The 25,417-nt window shown below is 40.0% G+C and overlaps 1 protein-coding gene across 1 annotated transcript in view; it reads right to left on the bottom strand.

Annotated features, from left to right (window-relative positions):
- LOC113031425 (neural-cadherin) overlaps nucleotides 1–25,417 on the bottom strand; it is a 144,503-nt gene that overhangs the window by 22,455 nt on the left and 96,631 nt on the right. The window contains exons 17-22 of the mRNA XM_026183492.2: nucleotides 13,266–13,549; nucleotides 9,167–9,796; nucleotides 8,078–9,074; nucleotides 5,715–5,808; nucleotides 2,530–2,714; nucleotides 1,809–2,047 (exon numbers count right to left, since the gene is read on the bottom strand). Of these exons, the coding sequence (XP_026039277.2) occupies nucleotides 1,809–2,047; nucleotides 2,530–2,714; nucleotides 5,715–5,808; nucleotides 8,078–9,074; nucleotides 9,167–9,796; nucleotides 13,266–13,549 (2,429 nt within the window). The remainder of the gene's footprint in view (nucleotides 1–1,808; nucleotides 2,048–2,529; nucleotides 2,715–5,714; nucleotides 5,809–8,077; nucleotides 9,075–9,166; nucleotides 9,797–13,265; nucleotides 13,550–25,417) is intronic.

The following is a 25,417-nucleotide window of genomic DNA, read 5'->3' as shown; positions in this document are numbered from 1 at the left end:
TCAGCAGTAATGCCACCAGGCAATTATTTAAACCTTGATTAAAATGAACTTTACTTTCAGGATATTAAAAAAAAAGTGTATTTATTGCATAAACAGTCACAATATGATAATAAAACACATGCAATAAGGTGTTAAAGGTTGTTTTTCTCATCTTCCTTTCAGCTTCCTTTGACTGTTTTGTTTTTCTCTTATACTGTCTCTGGTGTTATGTATTTATTCCCAGTGCTGTAGTGTTTCTGTGTATATTATCAGTATTATTAAACACTATTATTTAATCATTGAGTGAAATAGCTTTCTGGTGTAATTTCCTGCACTGTTTCCTTCATGTGAGCATATGTACAGTAATATTGATTCACTTTATCCCCCAGCATATAGCTACCCCTTCTTGAGGCTGAACCAGATGTTTCTTCCTGCTAAAAGTTTTTTTCTCCCCTCCCCACTGTTACCAAATGCTTCTTTATACAGGTTCGTCTGAGTGTTGGGGTTTATCTATATTATTTTTGGGTCTTTACAATATAAAGTGCCTTGAGGCGACTGTGGTTGTGATTTGGCGATGTATAAATAAAAGTGAATCGAATTAAACAGAACCAGAATTAACTGAACTGAATCGAGCTGTGTGTATAAACTGATATCTGTACAGACATGTATTACGACAATACATTACACATTTCTGTAGCTATCTTTTGCTCCATTGTCAGTAATATTAGATGGTTTTGTTTTAGTAATATACTTTTCAGTTTTTGCTCATATTTTGGTTTTATTGGCCACTTGGAAGCAGAAGTAAAACTAAATACAAATTATGAACCCCATAGTGCATATAGTAACTGAAGATGTTAATGTGAACTGCAGTTATATTACAGTATGCTACAAATCTCTCTTTCTCCTAATAGATTTATTCACATTATTGCTTTGCCAGTGTCATAACTTTTATGCAGTCTTTTAAACAAGACGTCAGCTGAGCGACAGCTGACAGTTAGATATTTGATCTAGCTCGGCTGTCTATGTTTGCGCAAGTGTGTTTATTTAATATGCATATTTATATGATTCACCAACTGCCATCATCTGCCTGCCTGTCACAGAAATGAGATCAGAAGCAGCTCCCAATGCTTTAATGGTATATTTTCATATAAAAGTATACAAGTGTGTACATATGCACGCAAGTATGTGCGTGCATATGTGGGTGTATCACTGAAGAGAGACATGCTGAAGCAACATGTCCACATATTAATGTATGATCAATTTTTCACTTTTCCTGGCATGTGGGTGTGCATGAGTGTGAAATAGTTTACACTTTGTGTTAAATGTCTCTGCCTGTTGAACTGCACATATGAATATGTGAATGTAACATGTAATTGAGTGTAATTAATGCATCATTAATCCTATGGCTGAAGATGTAAACTGGATGGCTCATTTTTCCCGTCAGTTCACCACGTTTACGTTTTCACACTTCACCTTGCTTCACTTTATTTAGCTTTTGCACAATTATCTGTTTGCTTGTTGGATTGGGGCACTTCCTCTTTGATTTTCCCGACCGAAGAGAAAGTAAGTTCCTGAGATTTCCAGTAACAAAAATCACAAATTAGCCGTTGAAGGTTTTGGATTAAATAACTGGTTTTTAACTTACAAAGAAAAATGTAAATAATGGATTTTTATTAAACATCAAAAATGTGCTCAAGAAATGCCACCTTTCAACTGAAACACTAGAGAGAGTGGAAAAAATGCCAAAAAGTATAATAATTTAACATAATTTATATTCCTACATTTAAATAGTTTAAAGTGTATTTTCCAGACTCTAAGTCTTTCCTCACCTTGGCCTTGTTTGCTGCCACGTAGCCGTGCAGTTTCTCAGCCTTGTAGTAGGGAGAGCCGTGGGCAGCAAACCAAACATTAAGCGCCCTCCCACCATGTTTGCTGGCATCACCCACAGAGAAGATCTGGACGTTTTCCGGCAAAGTCTGCAGGAGTTCAGCCAACGTCAGACCCAGACGGGAAAAGCGACTCTTCTCACCTCCACCACTACTACTGAAAAACTCCTCCACTGTCAGGTCTGGAAGAAGAAGAAGGAGGGGAGGAGAACAGATTTGTTTACTAGCTTCAAAAATCACCATGGGAAATTAGAGGCAGCATAAAAAGCAGCGGACAGACAGAAATATCCTGATACTACAAGTTGAATGAAAAGGTGAATAAAACAGAAGGAAAAAAGGGAAGAGACAAGAAAGTCTGAAGAGATGGAGCTGAAAATAAACAGCAGGGAACACAAGAGATGATAGAAGAAGAGGAGCAGGGAGTTATTTCCAATATTGCGTCTGTGTGCCAATGCTGATGGAGCCTGATCGAGCTGACAGCCCTGAAACTGAGACCCTGAAGCACAGTGCCACATCGACAGTCACAGGAGGGTGTAAATGTGCGTCTTGTGTCAGTGCGCTGAGATGTTGTTAAGTCATTTCCATGACTAACAACTGTTTTGTTTGAGGTTAACAAGTGTATTTTCATATTTTAACAATCTGACATCTTTACTTTGGGACTCACTGCTCAGGCGGATGGAGGCAGCACGCTGCAAGGCAACGTGGTGCAGCTCTGTGACGTCTACTTGGGCGGTGGAGGTGACGTCTGGCCAGGTGCTGTCGGATACACGAACCTGCAGGTGGTATGAGCCGGGAGGAGTTCCCTCCCTAATACTGAGCTGACCTGAGCTCTGGTTCAGACTGAACAACCTGAGAGAGCGAAAGAAAGATTAGTTTGACTTATTTTCTGTTGCTGCTTAGAATTATATTTGTTAAAATACATCATATCTGCTTCTTTCTTGCATAAGAAGCGGGTGCTATTTTCAGTCCCAGCAAAAAAAGTGTGTGTACCGTTTCGGATTTTTGATTTATGTATGTTACATAAATACTTATGTCTGGATTTCCAAAAAAAAAGCAGTGCAGAAATACACTTTATTAACCTCTTCCACTCTGGAGGTCTGTTTGCAAGGAACCATTTATTATCTGTCTATTAAGGGTATGATGGATAGGTTGGATATTATAATTGTTGAGCAGAATTCCTGCTGCAGAAAATGCATTAGTTCAAGGACTTATTGTTATAAGGCAAATACAAATTCAGACATTTCAGCTGTTCCTCGTGCTTGGAAAACCAAACACATTCATAAAGTTCCCAGTGAAATCTTCAATCCGGATAAAATCTTTCTCAGATGGGATTTGTCAGATCAAACTCTGACCAGATGGAGGTCAGCTGTTGAACATGGATCCAGGCCGGTGGGGGGGACTCTTGATCTGGAAAACTCTGGCAATCTCTGCTCTGCTGCACTACAGAGTGGATCCCAAACCTTGTGGAGAACATGTGCCGCTGGCTCATGTTAATATTTAACCTCTTCACACTGAAGTGACCTTCAGAGCTCAGACTAGACCAATTAATTAAGCGTTACTGAACTGAGGCCAAAATGAGTCTGCGGACGGTGCTTGTGCTGCCGCTACAAAACAAGCTCTCATGTACCGTCTCCTGGAATACCGTCACGCTTGAGAGATTTCCAAACATGTCAAAGCACTTCACAGACAGGAAACAAATGAAAACATAGCATACCGATCAATTCCAAACAAATCGCTGTCTGCTGAGGCAGAATGCTGAGGTTTTCTGGTTATTTTGTGCGTTTTGTGATTTACTGAATGTCCCCAAATAGCACTTTTTTTTTTTTTAGCTTTGACATGTTTTTAGCCCAGCACGGTGGCACGGTGGTTAGCACTGTTGCCGCACAGCAAGAAGGTCCTGAGTTCAATTCCACCATCAGGCCGGGGCCTTTCTGTGTGGAGTTTGCATGTTCTCCCCATGTTTGCGTGGGTTCTCTCCGAGTACTCCGGCTTCCTCCCACTGTCCAAATGGATGGATGTTTTTAGCCCCTCGGGCTCCTTCACCTTACCAGAACGCTTTTTCATATTTTCCCCTAGATTGTATCTTTTTATATGTAAATAACATTCAACCTAAAGCTGATCTATACTGTGAACAAACTGCTATCTGCTGTATGCTCTGATGAGGGGCATCTATGGTAATTCTCTCTCTCGTGGTTCCTTTGTTCTCGGCCATTTCTTGTCGTCTCTTGTCGTCCCTCTTTACAGGTATCTCATTAGAAGAAAAGGTGTCAGGGAGCGCAATCAGGCTCTCCTTTCAATGGGTCCGCGTGAAACCTTGCCTCATCAAACAAAATGAGTGCGCCCTCGCCGTGCTTCACTGGGAATTTTCAATACCGCTGGTTATGAAGTATTAATAGCACTGTTCCTGACAAGTCAGATCCCCTTTTCTATCTCTCTCCTTCCTGTCCTCTTCCCCTTCATTCTCTTTCACTCTTTCTTTGTTTCCCCCTTCAAACTCCCTGTTTCTCTGTCCCAATTTTCCTTTCTCCCCTTTGTCGCGCGGCACCTTTGTACTGTCTCTCCCTCTTTATTTTAAATCTGTCAGCTCCTGTGCAGCTCTTTTATTTTCTCTCTTTTTCTCTTGTGCATTTCTTGCTGCTGCGTGTCACATGAGAAGGGACACTTTAGCAGGGAATCTTTTCTGTATTAGTCCCAACACATCGTAAAACTACTTTACATCTGTCGTTCTCTGGATTCTTTCATCCAAAACTGGTCATAATATGCTCAACAGGAGTGTGTAGATTGGTCCAAATCACACTGTATATTGTGATATTGTGCATACATCTTTAATCCCAACAAAAAACATCGTCTTGTCATTCATGTTTTAATTGTTTCATTCCTTGTTCAGAGTTTCGTGAGCTGTATTCTACATTTACGTTGGTTTTCCAGTGGAAGGTGCAAACGGTACAATTTTACATTTTGGATATATTTTATAGTCTTATTGTGCAAATTAAAATCAAAAGGAACATCAGGTTTGCATTATTATTTAATTATGAGTAGTACGTTAACTAGATGAATAAACAAACAGATTTGAAATGTCACTGCTTACTTAGGATATCGCACAACCACAATCCTAAGCTACAAAGGAATACATTGAAACTGCAGCCTGTCTGGAGTCATAAAAAATGCATTTGCCTGCCTAAAACAAAGCAGCATTTCCATTTGAGAACATTCAAAATGTTTAAAAGAACCAGCCTGTATCTGTTTCCATCTCTTCTCTTCATCATGAATCTCTTTCCTGTCCTCAAAGTGTTTACACGCATGATTCTCTGTGACTTAAGCTGAACTCCAGACAAGGTCCAGACGATCAGGTAAGGACATTATCTGAAGTTGCACTTCCTCACATTTAGAGCACTAAAGCAGATCATATCAGATGTGTTTGCACTGCTGGAAATTCTCATCTTGAGGACGATTACATGAAGATTTACTTTAAAGGGGTGAAGGGTCAAAAACTATTTAATGCTTGATCTAACTGCCATGAACGTTTGTGTTCTCACATATGCCTCAGCTGGGGAAGGACTAGAAAAGTTCAGGGCTGCAGTGCATGTGGGAAAATGGCCTTATTCAAATTTTTCTTCTACTTCTTTTCCTTCCTGTCTTTTCTTTGTTTTGTCTTTAATTGTGATTTAATTAAAAGAATCTTTCTCTATATTTTCAATATTATTGCCATACTTCTGACTTTATCTATATCTCCTTCTTTTTCTTTTTGCATTACTTAATTTAGCCATCTGTGCTTTCACCTCCATCACTCTCTTTCTGCAAGTCACCTTTCAGGCATCTCAGAGTTTTCAGCTGATGAGATCAAAGTACCTGGTTGGTTTGCCTTCAAAACGGTACACTTTCTCACTCCAGTCATCAAGGTCGGGGGATTGAACTTGTCCGAGCACTGTCGTCTGGAGAATACCTGTCAGGAGGTGGGAAAAAAAAAAGAAACAAAAAAGTCCAAAAATGTATAAGCTTTGAGAGGAATTAGTTTTGAGCACAAAGGGTCCCTCCGGTACAATCCAAATATTAAGAGTGAAGGAAAAAAAGTAGAGGCTTCTTTAAGGAGATAAGGTGACGGGCAATGCCTCATTGGCACACACGGTCATGGTTTGACGGCACAGCAGTAATATGTTCACGCATTAGTTTCCCCCTCTTCCAAAAAAAGCTGAACACAGCTCTGTAATCTCTTTAGCCGTGAAATCAGCTGCCTTTTAAAAAAGCCTCCTGTTTATGTGCTCATCAAACCCGGGACTTAAGCTGGTCTTAATTGTTTGCTTCATGGTATGTTGTTAAAGTACGTGATGGATTCATATTAGCAGGTTAATGCACTTTCATGTGGAAAGGCCCCCGAGAGGGAATCCACTAAAAATACATTACAGAATACCTTAGTTTTTCCAGCAAATTACAGAGGGCCGACAGATGGTATGAAACGCTAAATAAGTGATGTGGGCTGGAGCAGGAGGCTGTGAGCAGTCGACTGTGACAAGTACAGTTTTAACAACATGAGTGGAGAGCGCTCAGAAGGTGGTGGGAGGGCAACTCGTTCTCACTCCCAACACGTTACATACTGACGCTTGGTCAGGACCTGCAGGTGTCACATGTTAAAACATACTGGGTAACGCTTTAGTGTCATTTTTCAATATTGAAGGCAGTCTGGCGGACTTTAAAAAGTCCCTAAATGTCAGAAGGAGACAGCAAGAGACCATAATTAAATGTGCTCCGCTGTTGAAGGACGCATCAATATGGTGACCAAGAAAACTGAGGAGATGCTTGCTGCAAATGGGAGAAGTTTGACTTGTAATGTGTGGTTAATGCTGTGAAAGAGCATAAAACACAATCTGTTCCTAAACCTAAATAGTGACAGAACAAAAAGGCAGGCATCTCAGATTTGTTGTAAATGATAAATGGTGATATATAGCGCCTTTCTACCTCAAGTCTCATTTACCCAATCACACACATTCATACAGAGCTTAATCTATACCTAGCTTCCTAACATTCGCACACATACTCACCCTTCGATGAATGCATCTGGGGCAACTTGGGGTTTAGCAACTTGCCTGAGGATAATTCGGCATGAGGCTGGAGAAGTTGGGGATCGACCGAGCTACCCTCCTGGTTGTAGTTGTGTGATTATGCCTTCTACCAGCTCAACTGCATCCTTATTTTTTTCTTATGTGGAAAAATGAAAGTACGGGTGAAGACCCTAAACACTGCACTGAAAAATGGCACTAAAGGGCCACTCAGTGCATTAAACGCTTGATGTGAGGAGATTTTTATGTGATAGGGTGGGATAATAGAGACCTAAAGGTTTAAAAAGAAACCATGCTGAATCCCTCAGAGTGACCAGGGAACTTTTAACTGGGACAATATAATATAATACATTATGTTCTGGGGTAAAGGCGTGTTCAAGCAATAGTACACCCAAACTTTCTCCAGTGGAGTGTAAAATACTAGACTGAACGGTGAGACTCTCATGAAAGAAAAATCCAAAACCAAATGAATGTCTAAATTTTGTGGATACAAACAGCACACATTTATTTAAACATCGTGTTTTCATCAATTTCCAGTTTTCAATCAGTTTTCATCAGTGTGCAGCTAGTTTACATTTATTTTACACTGGTTCACTTTGATGCCTCACTAAATCAGAGAAAAGCCTGGGGCCAGTTTCACAGTTTTTGCAGCTACTGTTCACACCACAAATGTTAGCAGCATTATGTTTCACAAATTACAGATAAATTTACAGACCCTACAGGGCTCTTGCATGCTTACTGTTTTTACAAATGAAAAGCATCGCGATGAACAAAAACACTTTGTTTTCGCAAATCACATTGTGCATTCGGCACATTTAGTGAAACATGCCCACGTTTAATTTTCTCTGTTCGGGGACAACAATGAGATCACTGAATGAAAATGTCATAGATGCAACAGATGAATAGTGGTGAACAATGAAAAACTGTGTGTGTAGTTTTAGATCTGTGTGTAGTTTTATTTGATCATGGCCATGAAAAAAAAACTTTTTTTTCACAGACTAGGACTTCAGAACCTATTTTCATAAACCTCAGCAAACTCTGTAGCTTTGATCATGGACATTTGGAACCAAATTATGTAATAATATATAGGTTTCATGGAGCTAGTCTCAAAAATTAAGCATTGGAAACCTCATTGAATTAGATAAAAACAAAACATACCTTCATAACTGTAGACAATAAAGTTGGTGTGTCCAGGTGAGTGGGGATGATCATTCCTGTCGCCGATCACAACTGTCAACGTGCTAGTAGAGCTCATTGGAGGAGAGCCGCTGTCAATCATGAGAATTGGGAGGCGGTACTCCTTCTGCCGCTCACGATCAAAAGCGCGGAGCGCGGTGATGGCTGCGCTTCCGTTCCGAAAGTCCGTCAGGTTAAAGTTGGTGGCGTCTGAGGTGAGCATCAGAAGCCGTATGGAAAATGGCCCACTGTTGGTGGAGGTGTCGCGATCGGTGGCATGAAGGAGCAAGGAGGTTTCATTCATTTTCACTGGCTGAGGTGCAGCTGTGTTCTCCCAAACAACAGGCTTGTAGGGGACCTCAAACTCTGGCCCGTTGTCGTTAACATCAAGTACAGTCACCACAACAATGGCAGTGCCAGTCAGGAGGGGACTCCCTGCATCTGTAGCCAAGACCATGATCCTGTGCTGTGAAATTTTCTCCCTGTCCAAAGAATCAGCAACTACAACCCAACCAGACTGGTCCACCAGGAACTGATTGTAGGGATCTGACTCTTTGGATATACTATAAGAGAAACGCCCATTTTGGCCAGAATCTAGATCAGAAGCTGTAACTTGAGCAACAATTGTCCCCACTGGCACATCTTCAGACATAGCTGGTGACTCATAGAATTGTGGAAAGAAGACAGGAGGATGGTCATTGGAGTCTTCCACTTGAATGAGACAATAGGCGAGGCTGAAGAAATCGGCATCTTCGGCCTTCAGGGTCAGATTGAAAGTCCTTTCGTTAGGCTTCTCAAAGTCAACTTTCTTCTTAAGTTTTATTACGCCACGTCGATTCACTTTGTCTGTCTCCACAAAGAACTTTCTGTTTTCATCACCACCTACAATGCTGAAGGTTACCACAGCATTCTCGCCCTCATCTCCATCTGTGGCAGAAACTACAAGAACCTCGCTATTCACCTCAAGGTCCTCAGTCACCTGATCAACACATAGAAGTAAGTGATCTATTTACATGCATCACTGGTAAAATAAATGTAAATGTTTAAAGAAGGTTAGCGAGGTTGACTCACCTGAGTATTGTAGAGTCTCTGAGTGAAGATGGGTGGATGGTCATTGACATCTGAAACCATAATGGTGGCTGTCCCTGTCCCTGCCAAACTCCCTCCATCACGGGCCTCCACCACTACCAGATACCGGTCCTCCATCTCCCTGTCCAGAGAGCGTAGTACTGTGTAGATGGTGCCCGTAGTGGCATTGATAGAGAACAGGTTGAGGTTGATCTCGTTGCGAATGTTCTTGATGATGCTGTATGTGAGCAAGGCATTCCTGCCCTCATTGGGGTCATCCAGATCCATGGCACGCATTTCCATGACGGATGTGTCTGCAGGTGAATTTTCAGGCACTTGACCAACAAAACAACCATCTACTTCCAGTGCTGGGCAGGGGAAGAAGGGAGCATTGTCATTGATGTCTCTGACTTCTAAAAGTACATCAGCAAATCCTGTGAGACCTGCCCCTCCCTCATCTGTGGCGAGGACAAGGAATCTCCAGGCAGGGCGCTCCTCGCGGTCCAGTCGACGTTGAGCATAGATTCGTCCAGTGCGCTCATCAATGGTAAACTCACCACCAGCGCCCTGGCCATGGAGGGAATAGCGAAGAGCACTCTGGTCAGCTTCCTGATCGGGATCTGTAGCTGATACCTACAAAAATTACACAGAAATATAACAGTAAAATAAAATCTAAAATTCTCAAAACACTGAGTTTGTAGTTCAAATTAAAAATTAAAGATCAAGCTTGCTGTTTTAGTCACAGTGTTACTAGAAATTTCCAGGTGATATAAAGCACTGTGTAAATGTTTCCCCTGATTTCTTTCAAGGAGCCAGGCTTTCTGGAAATATTTTAAAGTGGTCTTAAGCAATAGTTCTCCAGGCTTTCTGCACACTGGCTGCTTCTTCACTCATTTTCAATCCACTTCTTGTACCTGATCATTTTCAGATGATTGTTTTTTTTTTCCTAAGCCAATGAATATTAGAATAGAATAGAATTAGAATTCAACTTTATTGTCATTGCACATGTCACAGGTACAGGGCAACGAAATGCCCTGTACCTGTGACATTTAAGCATAACAAAGCCCATCTATAACTCCATGGATGAACCAGTGTTGCATACACACATAACGGATAGCTTAGCAAAGAACTATCTTTGGGCACATTTTTTTAACTAGCAGTCTGCAAAAACTGCAGGTTCTGTGATGGTTTGGGTTTGCATTTCAGTTACTGTTGTTGGGGATTTTGTCAAAATTTGTCAGAATTTTGAACGCAGAAAAACACCATCAGATTTTCATTTACACATTGCCTTCTAGCCTGTCTGATTGGAAATAGTTTCATTTTTCAGCATGGCAATGGTCGCAAAGTCACTGCCAGTGCAATAAAATATACCTAGATGGAAAAACAAACAATGGAATTTCCCCAGAGTCTGGACCTCAACATTACTGAAGCAGAATAGAAGGCAGCCAACATCTAAAGAAGAGGTTTGAATGTCCTTGAAGAAGCCTGAAGACCACTTAAAGAAATGATGAGAAAGCTTGGCTAAGAGAGTTCAGGTTGTGTTGAAATATAAAGGTGGCCATACCACAATATCAATATTGTTAACATCACAGTATTACCAATACTAATGGTCCCTCACATTAATATCCTAAAGTATTATGTTGTTAAGCGTAAATAAACATATTCATTCCTAACTTTTTCATTTACCAGGAGCACATACTTTAACAGATACCATTATTGTTAACTGCTATGGTTTACCTTAAGGAACTGTTTTAAAATTTGATGTTTCACAGAGCCTTTGACAACCTGTTTCTGCACGAGATGACAAAATTTATGTCACCCAGATTCCTCTGGACACACAGATGCATGAACTGTATTCTGGGCTTTAAGCCAGATGCTGCATTTTATAACATCAGATCTTTATTCAAATTATTTGAAGTGCTTTTGTGTATGAAATGCTGACTAGTCCCCATTTTTAAATTGGAAAAGTGGAAAAAGGGCTGAAAATGTCTTCAGAATTAAAGCACGAAACTTATTGCAGACTTACTAATCAAGCTTTTGATGATGTTGAAAATAATTTTAAACTTAAAAAATTACAAATACATAAAAAATAATCATCAAAAAACACCAACTGAACATTTCCTTGTTAAAAAAGTGGCTTCATTATAGAAGGACTGCAGCAAAAGTTAATCGCAAGCTGTCACATTTGTCGTCGCAAGTCCATTCAATAACATTTTTTTTCTTTAAAGAAACAGTTTTTTTTATTGTTCTTTTATACATCAGGCAGTTTCTTATTAAAAAAGCTGAACTGCTTGTTCATTATGTACAAATGTCAAGCCCAACAAATAGGACACGAGGCAGGGAGCTGATTGCAGCAGCTGCCCCTGCACAAGGGGACTTGCCAACACAGGAATAAACATTTCTCAGTTGCTTTGTCCTGTTTGCTTAATTAACCAGCCTTCCTGCTATCTCTCTGAACAAGGGGACAAGAGCAGCAGAAACGAGACGAGCTCTCACATCTGTCAAGGAGACACACAATGCAATTAAAAGTTAATAGACACAGACAAAAGCAAGAAAAAGTACACTTTTACCCTTTCTCTTCCTCTTTTCTCACCAGAGGGTTTGTTTACAGAAGGCTTTGAAGTCATCCCCCCTTCCTCCCTTCCCCAGCCACCTCCCCCATGTGGGTTCTTTGCATTTCTTGACAACGTGATGCAGGTACACAATATTGAAGATGAGCAGCCGCGGCACCGCAGAGCAGGCTGCTGCGCAGGTGAAGTCAAAAAATATTCATTTCAAATTGGATTTTCCCCTCTGTTCGCTATCTGCTGAATTATATTTGAGGGCAAGGGCTGAAAGTGGCGGGCGTTGAGGGAGGCCCTGGTCGCCGCGTAGCAGAAAAAACTATCGAGAGCGTTAGAGAGGAACCAAACGCACATCAAATCAATTCCAGCAGGCGAGGGGAAGTAGGCCCAGGTTGAGGGCTTGGTGACACATGCCTCTCTGACAGAGATTACTTCCCTGGCCTCCCAGACGCGCTTCCACCTTTTTAATCTGATTTAGCTTGGCGGCACATGCATATTACTGTGAATTACCGGTGATAGGTGTGACGAAATGAAAGCCACAGGAGGAGGAGGCTGACTCTGACTTTTCTGAAGCAACTTTTCAAATGGCAGGCAGTTCCTGTCAGGAGGTTTTGGTTGGTTAAACACTGGCGCCTCTGTCAGCTAATATTGTGCTAACCAATTTCATACATGTGCGATGTGTTAGTATGTGGTCACTTGATCTCAGGTAGGTTTTTGCTCCAGGCTAATACAGCTCGATGTTCCTAATGTAACAAACACAATTAGGTTTGTTTCCAGTACATCTGATACATTTTCACATATTGTTCATATAAACACTAACATTTTCACAATAAACTCCTTTATCTTAAAGGTATGTTTGGGAGGTGCTACTTTCTCAAGTTTATATGTTAAACAGTTTCATCTGGACTGAGTGGACATGTGATCAGTGCTTAAGGCTAGAGGCTAAAGCTAATGGCTAACAGTTACAAAAAAAATGAAAACATGCCATCAATCCATCCATTCATGTGTTTTGTAGTTACGCTGTATATGGTCATAAATTGACTAATCCATTATTTTGTTGTGTGAAAAGAGTAAAAACTTGGCACTTATTAGTAGTGGAAAACAAAGAGAACTTAGCTTAGTCTGGCTCTATTTGGGGTTCTTGGCTGAGCTCAGCTCTGTTTATGGGAGTTTCCTAAGAGCAGCCAATCAAATTCAGCTTAAACCGTTTGTAAGAATTTGAAAAAGACAATGCTGTGAGTGTGACTCCTTTTAGCAGTTGCTCTGTCTGTTGCATTGCAAAAGTCATAAAAATTCCCGCTAAGCATCACCAGAAAAGGAAATGTCAAATTCTTAAGAACATAAATTGCTGTTTAATTATATATGATTTTGTATAATTTTTTACGACGCGACTAAAACTTGAAAAACCGCATTGTCTATTCTAATGTCAGTGTTTTAAAATCACAACTGAGTTGATTATAGTGAACATAATCCGATCTAAAATGACTAATAAGAGTCCTTTAAGTAACTTTTAATACGACACAAACAGATTCGCTAACCTCTAGGATGAAAACAGGAAGCTGGGTGAGTTCTTCCATCACAGCAGCGTGATACTCGGTCTGGCTAAAAACTGGTGCCTCATCGTTGCGATTTACCACCTGAACGACCACCAGTGTCTCGTTCTCCCACTTCCCGTCTGAGGCCACCAGCCGGAGCTCGTAGCGCTGCTCCATCTCATAGTCAAGAGGTTGAGCCACAAAGATGGTGCCCACTTCAGGTTCCACGTCGAAGGTGCCCATGGTGTTTCCTGATGTGATCTGGTAGCGCAGCTTGGCATTAGCACCTGGATGGAAGACATTAAGCACTTGTCAGTTTTTTAAAATCTTTTCTACGAAACTGATTTATCCGATCATACTGCTTAGCTCTGGAGACAAAGGTAGGAGGAGGATGATGTTCCTGTTGCTTCCAAAAAGGACTGTTTAATTTTATTGAAATAAGAAGGCTGCAAAATCCAGCACATCTGGTGAAGAGTTGTATATGCTACTATCACTCATATCAGTTGAATGCATCATTGTTGTGTTGCATTTTTGCTTTGGTAGAGTACGAGTTGGGCTTTCTAAAACTAAAATTTCGCCTGGTAACGGGGGCATAAATAAAGAATCTTTTGACATTTTATAAAATATTAAGTTATCATAATTACATATAAGTGTATAGATGTGATACTAAAATTGCAACACTAATGACCAGCGTCTCATGTTATGCAAATGCTCTTCCTGTGGTGCTAGTCTGATGAAAGCTCTAATTTTTAAAGATCAGTCACAGTCAAGTGATTATCACTGTGGTAAAAATGTCTCCCATTTTTTTCTTATCTATGCCCCATTAAAAAATAAAAAAAGTTAACCAAAAATGTGAACCAAAAATTGAGGTAAGACTCAAACTGTGGATTGAGAAAACCCTTAATCCTCTGCACACAGAATTATAATAAAATGAGGTTTTGTAAGAAGCCATAATATAAGCTTTCTGGTCAAATTCTTCAGTAGAATCAGGTATTTCTCTTACAGTTGGGGTTATTAATACCTTGGCCTCCTCAAAATCTCCTCACACAAACAGTCGTTTCCCCATCACGCAATTAATTTTCTAGAGACCTACAGAAAGGCTCAGAATTAAAGTAAGATGTGCTTTTTGTTACAGCAGAAACTTGGGTTATTCTGTTGTGACTATTTAAGATTTAGGTCCATTTAAATTGGATAGTATGAATAGACACACTTCTTGTATACTGAAACTCTCACACATTTTCCATTGTGTTTCCAGAACAGATGAGTCGGACACGAGTCGGCCTTTAGTCGGCCCGAGGGTCCAGTGAAAGGTACTGAAAATGCATCCTGATCAGATGCCACTCTCTCACCTCTGCTGTCAAAAATGTAGCTGTTGCTCTACTCAGAGAAAGAGTAAAGACTTCAGATATGTGGTGGGAACCCACATAAGGAAACTAATTTCATATATTATTTGCAACCACATATTTTCAGTCATGACCACAGGTGATGGCCTGAATGTACACTGACTGTTCAGTCTGCAGCTTTTTCCGCTCACCACAGCAGCCAGTTATGATGTCTGCAGTACCGCTCACTCTCACTTCAGTTACCCTCACTACTAAACAACGCCTCAAGAACAGCAGCTCACTTGGGACATCGACTCACTTTCAACTCTGACACGGTTACAAACTGTCATTTCTTCATTTCTCTATTGTCTGCCATTTGATCCCATCTCTTCCTGCAATCTTTGGTCTCCTTCCTGCTTTTTTTTCTGCTCCTGAAGGACTGGTCGCAACAGAAAGTGGCAAACTTCTGAGAGCACTGTTCTTTAACGGCATCATGCGTTGTTCTTGGTGGATTTACCCGACAAATGTCACAGGGACAAAAGGATTTTCCAGAAGGAGAATAACAAAAGCAAAGTCCTCTTTCAGTTGCTCCCTTTAAGGGTCGCCACAGCAAATCAACTGCCTCTCACCTTGTCCCCAGCTGACTCCTTCATCCCACCAACCCCATGTTTGTCCTAAAATAATGAAAGCAAAGCGAAACACCCTTTTGTAGTTTTTACCTTTACTATTTCTACTAATATTTTCAATCACATGTTCAGTGATTTTGCAGACTAAAACTATGGTTGGCTTTTATTTCAATGTGTGTTGTAAATACACAGTTTTTTCCATAAGTTCTCTAAGTATTAAAAATGATTCTTTGAACTGATGCCACAATATTTTTCTATGTCTTGCTAACTGCTTTGATGTCTAACCCCAATCAAAAAGCTTGTAAAAATGAAAATGATGTCATGTAATGCAAGTAAAGTCCAAAACAGAAACTTTATATTGGCTAGTTTTAATTAAGGAAGTATAGCAGATTATCTGCTAATTGGAAGGTTGGTAGTTCGATCCCTGGCTGCTCCAGTCTCCCTGAAACAGACTGAACCCAGATCTGCTTGTGATTCATTCATTGGAGAGTTAAAGTTAGAAAGAAAGCACTTAGATAAAAACATTGGGTGAATGAGACCTGTTGTGTTGAGTTCTACATTAAAAAAAGAAAATTATATTTAATATCTAGGGTCAAGTGGATTAATCCATGTTACTACTCCGGCTCCCAAATGCCGAATCTTGATGTTATTCTAAGCTGAAAACATATTAATGATTCTGCTCAGCAGAGTAAAATAACCTTCAGTCAATGAGGCGATACTGACTTCCCAGTAAATGGAGGAGACCCACTCTTGGTGACATTCGTAGGACTCATGACAGCTTATCAACCGTTTAATCAAACATAAAATAACTGAAACAGCAGTTTTTAAATTATGGAAAAAAATGTAGATTTCCATTTTCTTATAATGTGAATACACTTTTTTCGGTGACTTGCATCTTTGCCTTAAATGCTTTGGTGACCAGTTTTTGAAGATGAGTTTACACGAACCACAGTGTATACATCCAACTTGACTAATTTCCCCCTCTCCTTCTTCTCTTCTCACATTGACGGCTCTTTAGTTTTCTTTCTTTCCTGCTTTCTCCATGTGCCTCCATCCCTCTAGCCTACCATTTCTTTCAGCTTTGCTATGCAGTCCTGTTTTCTTCCTTTGATTATTTTTTCTTGCCACAGTCTTTTCTTCCTTCCTTAACTCTCCTTCATGTATCTTCCTCCCAAATCTTTTATTCTCCTCCTACTTCCGTCTGTTCTTTAGGCTTTTTGTCCACTTGTTTTGATAATCTACTTTCATCCCTCTTTCCCTTCACTTCTTTCATCTTTCTGTTGCTTTTCCATCTCATTCTCTAGTCTCTTTCCTTTCCTTGTCTTTCCTCTGTTGGCTTTCCCTCTACTTTCCTGATGAACTGAAGAAATGCCAGCACACACACACATAGGGACATGGTAAACATGGCAAACACATACACACACAGATGTATGTTCAGGGCCCAGAGGCAGGTCTGTCTTGGTCCGGCTAGCTCTCTGTTTACCGGCACCAATGAGACTTTAGGAGACAAACACCATCTGTGGAGACATGGAGGACCTTCATTACGACACTGGAGAGTGTGTGTGCTCGTTTGTGTGCGAGGAAAAAGCTTAAGTGCACTGGTCCGTCACAGCCTCCAAGCACGATGTGTTGTGACACTCAGCGAGCGAGTTAGTGTGTGTGTGTAAATGTGAGTGTGTGTAAATGTGTGTAAGGAGAGTAGCTCCAGCGGTTTTTGCCTCCGGCAGCCTCCCTAATGATCAGTCTGGCCATATGGTGTTGCCCTCTTAACACATACACACACATATGAACACACACACACGCACATGCTAGGGGATAGAGCTGATTTAATTCGCAGCCTAGCAGGAGGCCCAAATTGAGATTAAGGTCAGATCTCTGCTCCTTGTGAGGTGGACCGGAGGGGAAAGTCGTCCCTGAGCAGTGACTGCAGGTTGACACTCTGAAGGACTAAACTCATATTTGGAGGAAGTTTCATTTCGTTTTACAACCACATTAGAAAATATCACATGTTGTGGCCTCAGATGCCTGCAAGAGATACTGTGGATATTTGAAATTCAGCTGGCTGCAGTACCCAGAAATCTTGAGTAGAGCCATGTATTTATTCCAACATGACAGAAAACATTAAGCCTGATATGTGATGGTAGATTTTGGAGTAAGGTTTCCCCAGTAATCGGTAAAACGCATCCTAAAATGACAAATTCGAATACAAATAACCGAAAGCTAAATTTACAGTGTAAAAATTAAATATTAGTCTGCTGCATGACTGAGCAATTGGAGGGTCCAAAGACATTAGACCCTCCAGACATATGCATCTTCCAGGTTGTGACAGATGGTGACAGCTGTGGTTCCAAAGAGACTTTCGATGCAATGGAAATCGATGTGAATCTTAATCACTGTAAACACTGATGTTATGGGCTCAGTCACTCATTTTGGGTCATAGTGAAGAAGAATTAAGTCTATTTTCCAAATCTTGGTCATACCATGTTTAAAAATCAAAGGTTATCTGTGGTATGAAACCACAAACTCATTCAATAACGGGCTGTCACTCACAACTAATTAGTTAATGGGCAAAGTCAGGCTGTCCCTTCTCATCACATATGTTTTTTTGGGTTCTTTTTTTTAGCAAAAGCAAATATGCTCATCTTGAGGCTTCAAAAGAGGACTTAATGAATAGATACATCCATCTTCTCCTGTTATTGTGTGCTATAACTGTTATTCATGTAATAATAAGTTCTGTAAATATTAATATCTGACTTTTCGATATAGATTCTAGCAAGGTGCTAGAACCTCCTGAGATATTTCTATATTGATATGATCCGTAATATTTACTCAGCACATCAATGATGTGAATCTCCTTTTCTACCACATTTTCAAGGTGCTCTGATCTGAAGAAGATCTGTTGACTGTGGAGGCTATCTATCTATCTATCTATCTATCTATCTATCTATCTATCTATCTATCTATCTATCTATCTATCTATCTATCTATCTATCTATCTATCTATCTATCTATCTATCTATCTATCTATCTATCTATCTATCTATCTATCTATCTATCTATCTATCTATCTATCTATCTATCTATCTATCTATCTGTCTGTCTGTCTGTCTGTCTGTCTGTCTGTCTGTCTGTCTGTTTCAAGGTGTTGTGCATTCAGACATACTCCTTTGCATATTTGGTTCTAATGAGTTGTTATGTGAGTTGATGTTGCTTTCTTATCTGTTCGAATCAGTTAGAACCATTTTCACCCACAGAACTTCCAATGACTGGATATGTGAAAATCCCATTCGATCACAGGTCTCTGAAATACTCCGACCAGCCCATCTGGCACCAACAACCATGCTGCATTTACAGTTTTTCTCAGTCGCTTTGGTGCGTTTCTCAGAACACCATTAACATTTGCACAGCAGTTAGTGCATTTCCCAAAACAATTAGTGCAAACTGCAAAACCTAGTGGATAGCCTGCAAAAGCACGTCACATGCACAGAATTGATTATCCATACCTCAAAAGCAAGTATCCATGTCAATGAAACTGTCAGTGCCATCAAAATGAAAAGTCTTGACACCATCTTTATGAACAAGATAGTCAAATGGCATATTCATGTTTCCACTATGACAGTTTATAATTTCAGTGTTTCCCATTGCAAAAACAATTGGTGACACCTGAAAATGCTGACGACAGCACTATGGCCTACCTGTACAGCCATCTGAAATGTGCAGTAAAGTCACTGTAGATGTTATGGGAGTCTTGGGAGTAACTGAGACACTGAATACGTACGTTTCACATTTCCATTGTGTAGAAGTGTTTGTAATCCTACAGAATTGTGCAAAAGAAAAATATGCTACAGTCACTTGTGCACTGTAGAATACATGTAAACATAAAATCACCCATTTGGTAGAGCTGTGCACTAATGTGAACAATAAACAGCACATGTAACAGTACAGTAAATCATTCTGACACATCCAGACGTTCCTGTCTGTCTGGCCACATATTTTCATCTACATCACAACAGATGTTATCCCTCGCAATGCAGCGAGGAAAGTATCTCCTGGAGTGGCGAATCCATCCTCTGCAGGACCCTGCTGTGATGTCGTCACATGCTGCATCCATGGCTGCTAGCAGGGCCATTTGCTCATGTGGATTTCATTTTTCTTGAGTACTCTGTCAATTGTTGAAATTGAAACAGATTCAATATTGCCAAATACCGTGTAATTCTCTATGACAGCGCTTTGTATGTCTCTCAGCTTTATTGCATTGTTTGCAATGACCATTGCACAAATGGCTTCTTCTTGCTGTGGGGTAAAAAGGGGCCCTCTTCCGCCTCCGCGAGGTTGTCTTACAATCCTATGTGGTGCAGAGTAAACTTTTTGTGAAATTGCAAATACAGTACAGTAACATGTGATGTGTCTGAGATGGCACAGTACAGTACAGTGTATTACTGTTTGCATACCTGTTTTCCCTACGGAATGTTTGAATGATTGAACTGACAGTAGTTCTTCCAATATTGGGTTGCACCCTTCGACCAGCCTCCTCCATGGTGAGGCCGTGATTGACAACATGGTCCACAATTGTAGCCCTTATTTCATTAGGAATCCGCCTATATCTGCCTCTTCTCCCTCTTCCCCTTCCCCTTCCTCCCCGCATCCTCACCCCTCTTCCACGGTGCTGACCTTCCATTTTGTGTCACAGAAGTGTAGAAATGGTACACACTAGCTCCTGCGCAGTTTATATATGCTTGCCAATTGGGGATTCACAGGATTCATCCATAATTGACAGTGAACAAGTTGTTTGTCATTGGTTACAACTAAACTTTCACACGCCTCCTCATGAGTGACAGCTGTAATTCACCTGAGATCAATTGTTCAATTTCGGAGACATTTCCAGGAACAATGATACAGAAAGGTATAGGATTTGCTTGACAGATGGCCAATATTTGGCATGTGATAACTAGTTCAACAATTTTGTGTGTGATGACTCAAGCAATGGATGTATGAATATTAGTTTTATTGGGAACGACTATTCAGCATCCATAGGTATGATTACTTTTGACTGACATGACATAAGCAAATGGAAATGTCAGAAAGCAGCAGGGAAATGTATGGAAGCAACTGATTCATGTCCAAAATCATTTGCAGTTTGTTCAGAGAGAGGAGAAATTGCTACTATGATGTGCACAAATGACTGAGTGTTGTGGAGGTTGAACTAATAGTTATGAGAATTTCAATTCTGATCTGAGAAACGCACCAAAGCGACTGAGAAAAACTGTAAAGTCAATTAAATCACTTTTCTTCCACATTCTGGTGTTTTTTTTCCTCTCTGTCTACATGTCTAGATGCACTGAATTTCTTCCACGTGATTGGGTCATTAGATGCAGTTGAACAGGCGTACATAACAAATGAGTGTAAGTGACAATTTAACTGATACAAAACTATAAAAATAATGTTTTCACAAGTAATAAATATTGGTATAGTTTTAATTTCATAAAATGTAAACATAGCATTGGCCTGGAGATGAGGAACTGCGATAGAGCATTAAACACTGTTTGCTTATAAACTGTGTACAGTGGTCCCTAAAGATGATGCACAGGAAAGGGCAAAAGCATGGGATTTTTGCATTTTTGTTTTGCTTGCAAATCATCGTGGAGCATCTTAACAGTCTGTCTGGAGAATAATCAAGGCCTGCAAACAATTTTCAAGTATAAAGGGGGAAAAACTCAGATTTCTGGGGCTCTCCTACAGGACACATCTTTAAAACACACTGTTTCATGTTTATTAGTTTGAGGCAATGGTTTTGTCTGTTAGTAGGAAAACCTAGAACAATAGGTATGTGCACTGCTACCAGCAGATGATGAATATTTTGCTAAAGACCAGATGGAAGGTCTAATACGGAAAGGTGTGTTACAATTGTATGTATAAATATGACAAACACGTTCAACATTAATTTTGGTTTTTCTGGGCTTTGACCTCATTGTCCCCCCTCTCCCTGCTGAGCTAAGGTCAGGAAGCCAATATGGTTTCCTGTTGTGAAAGGGTGATACAAACTTACCACCTCAGGGGACTCAGAGACTGCATTAAAGGCAGCAAGGAGAGAAGAATAAGCAGCTCGCTGAGGGCTTAAACACTGCTATGATTAAAGCTGTGTTGCAGTGACTGAAGTGTGGTATCTAAATGCAGCAACAAACTCAACTTAGCAAACAGGCTAAGCTTCATTTAGTAGAATTGTTACACACTCTGATGGCTTGACTTTGGACTGCAAATCAGGAACCTTTGTGTCCCAGATCCATCCAATCCTAACCATCATAACCATCACCTCCATTCAGTACAATGTAAAATTACATGAACAATCACTCACATTCACACATACCTCATTAGCTCAACTTCACTGCAGTAGTAGGTAGTTGTGCATGTGTACTAAACCCAGGGGCGACGCGAGACTGAAACGCCAGACTCAGCAGAATTTTAAAAAAGCCCCTTGATCTCATTACAAGATGATCTTAGTTCGGCAGTTTTTTTACACTAGTAGGACCAAATTTACCCAGAAAACACGACGGGTGACAAAAGCTGCTGCACCTAATCAGCTTTAGGTTGGAGAGGAGGGGGTAAAGAGAGGTAATCTAAACCCGCCCTTCCCCCGTCACCTCAACTCTACCTTAGGTTATATTACAACAAACACCAAATCAAGCTGAAACAAATGCAGGAACTATTCAGCAAAGGAAAGCGTTGGCGTGTGTGTACGTATGTGCGCTTAGTCCCTGGTAATTGTGTTTGAGTGACCTACAGTTTATGTCTGGAATGAAGGTCACCGGTGCTTCAACATCTGTCAGCTTCAACAACAAACTGTGGTCATAATGTACAACACACACACACACACACACACACACACACACACACACACACACACACACACACACACACACACACACACACACACACAGCTGAAGCCAAGGTGACGGCTGCTTTGCTGCATTTTAGAGGATAAAACCTTGAGTTCTGTTTACAGCTAATCAAACTTGAGATTGGAGCTTTCAGGAGTTTGATTTTTTTCACCTTCAGTTAGCATTACACACACACGCACACTTTTTAATCTGCCTAACATGTACACACATGCTCTACACATGCATATAAACAATGTATCTGATCTCCATATAACATGGGAAGGAATCTGACTGAAAAAACACCAAAATGCATCAGAGGTAAATGAGCCTAAAATCTGCATAGCTTGCAATAAGATGATAATGAAAATGACTCATTTGCCATTTTGGAAACATGGACATGTTCACTGTAGAAGAATGTGAATCAGCTCATGCAAGCCAGTGTTTGTGCAATAAAACACAAGATAGATAAAACAACTTTTATGCATTACATAATGGACAACGGCGAGGACTGCAAATCAGTATGGGCTAGAAGTCCGTGCTCACTATTCACCAGCATATTATTTTCCAGGAAAAATAAATCAACAGTTTGATGACAAATGAACGACAGATTTGTCGCTTTGCCAACTGTCATTTTTCAAAAGGCGACTGACTGATAACTTGAACAGACCTGAAACTAGAAAGGTTTGGGCAGCAAGTAAAAAATTGCAAAATTGGACTAAGTTAAAAAAACAGGTCAGAGAAAACAGTTATTCACGGAAATCTTTTTTATATTTTACAGTAATGATTGCTTTGAGTTCTGTGAACATATGTGATAATGTAATTACAAAAATGTTCAACAAAATATAAATAGAAGCACATTAAAAATATTGCAACATAGCACTCTTAAAGATAACATTAGGAGGGCAGATGGCAGTGCTAATGTTTGTCTACCAAAGTGTTGGATTCTGCTGCTCTCACAATAGAGACAAAGCAGTAAGAGAAAGTAAGTGACACAAGGTATTTCTCTTGATTCAGGAAACAGTGAATCAAACGCCCGCATGTCTTCTAATAACTGTAATTACAGAAATGCAAACATAGCAATTCAGTGCAGCCACTGAACTGCAATTGTTACTTTTTAAGATACTGAGCTATAATCTATAAAAAGCAAATCACAAAAGAGCAACAACAGAGCAAACACTGAAAACAATCTAATTAAGGTTTAGTTATATCTAACCACCAAATATGACTAGAACTTAACAACCGAGTTATTAGAGGTAGAAAGATGCAGTTATTATGGACATATGATAAATATTTACAAACATTTCACCCTGATCTCCCTCTTTTACGCTCACAGAGCTGATTCAGCATGGATCAGATCTGGGGGTTTAGTTAATCTCACCCTTACCAACGTGCCTGTTAGGAAGGTTTAAGGGATGTTTAAGCCAACACGGCTGGTTTTCTTTATCTGAGCCTTTGGACCCCCAAGTGGTATAGGGCCGAGGAGTGTTTGTTGATTACTACGGGGAGTCTCTGGCGAGACAAAAAAAGTGGGGATAAAGCGTCAGCAAGAAAAAAAGGTTAAAGATTTGTACAGCTTTTTGCAATCTTAGCATCTCTTAATCCAGTGTTCAGCGTCTTTCAGAACCTCACGGGATCAGTCTGAGGGGGGTAAAATACTAAATCTAGACATTTCCAGGAATAAGGCCACATAAAAAAGACAAAACAATAAAAAAAGAGAAAAATAAATAAAACAGCTATTTTAACTGACTGACTGAACTACTTTCAATAAAAATTAGAAAGCAAAGCAGATTTTCAGACACAAGCCTCAAAATATGGAGCGCTCCCAGAGAAAAAGAATTTACAGGGTTTATGAAGGTGCTCAAATGAAAATGAACCATAAATTAATCAACAAGTCAAGGGCCAGAAAATAAATTTGTTTTCTTATATTAATCAAAATTAGGGTCAAGTGGGCCTAGAGTGAGGGGTGGGGTACTTCCTGGACAGGTTACCAGTGTACTACAGGGCTAACCTTCCTTTTTTCATACCAAATATTTTAGTATAAATATTTTTTTAACTTTGCAGTAAGAAATAGTTATAGAATAGTCTCTAACGTCCCATCACAGTGTAACTTTTTCAGCTTGTGGGGATTTCTGTTTGCATTTAAAATGTTACTTTTATTCCTCCTCATGTTTTGCGGGATGTAACCTCGTAACTTTATAGATAATAACATCCTTATATGACTTCATTTACATTATGAACAGTTGGCATGTGTCAGTCAAATGTTCCACATGAAAGGGGAAATTTAATTTTGACTCAGAAGACTATATGATCAACAAAAAAATGACAGTTCTAAGTTAAATGTAAGTACCTTTGCTAACAGATTGCTTTAATGGCTTATTTGAATGTATGATTTCTGTTTTCAATAACTTCAATTACAACTGTAGTTAGAAAAGAGCTGATAGATTATTACTTTGTATTCTCTTCTAGATAAGTCTGACTATCCTGCCTACCTGTCAGACCACTGAGTGTTTTTGCTAAAGATCTCAATATTTTCTGGGGATAGCAATTAGTGGTCATAGAAATAACAGACAAACTAAAAAAAAAGAGAATCACAACTTTAAAAAGGGATGTGCATTCTGCAAATATGACATGACTGATGGTATTTCTGCTGTCATTCTGGCTTTATGAGTCATGCAACATGGTATTTATAAACTCTCAATTACACATGTACTCTGCTGCTACCAGCCAACATGCAAAAGTGCAGGAACGACTTGGACTGAAATTCATCCAGATATTCTTTTAAGCGCTATAGCTTGTTAGCGAAGCCTATAGCAAGTTTGGTTGCGTGCCGAGGTGTTCCTTATTTCTATTTTTAAGAAATTCAGTAAATGGCTCAATTCGGAAGTCTGCTCAAACTGTGGGAAAAAGTATTAAGAAAGGAGACAGTGGAAGACGAGTGACTGGAAGTTTGGGGAACTCCTCAGGGAATCAGGGTGAATATAGAAGATGAATAGGAGGTAGACTGTGTCACACCGTATAAAAGTATATTGCAGTCAACAAGAAAAAAAAAAGGTTAAAGATTACAAAAAGAAAAATAAATAATAAGACATCACTCTTCTTTCCTTCACTCATGCTCTGAGTATAGAAAACCTCAAAGGCGTTGATCTGACGCCAACAGCTGTCATTAAGAGAGAGAGTAGAAGAGAGAGAGGCTTGTTTTTTGTTGTTTGCTGATATTTTTCCTTTTTTTTGCCTCCTGGTGCTTATTGGTTTAGAGCGGAGGAGGAAGAGGAATGAGGGACAAACACAAACAAAGAGACAAACATCAAAACCGCCGACCTCAAGGGAGCAGC

The sequence above is a fragment of the Astatotilapia calliptera genome, chromosome 11 (assembly GCF_964374335.1).
Source record: "Astatotilapia calliptera chromosome 11, fAstCal68.1, whole genome shotgun sequence".
Taxonomy (NCBI): domain Eukaryota; kingdom Metazoa; phylum Chordata; class Actinopteri; order Cichliformes; family Cichlidae; genus Astatotilapia; species Astatotilapia calliptera.
Note: the sequence above shows the minus strand (reverse complement) of the source record. Positions and strands in the feature narration are given on the sequence as shown.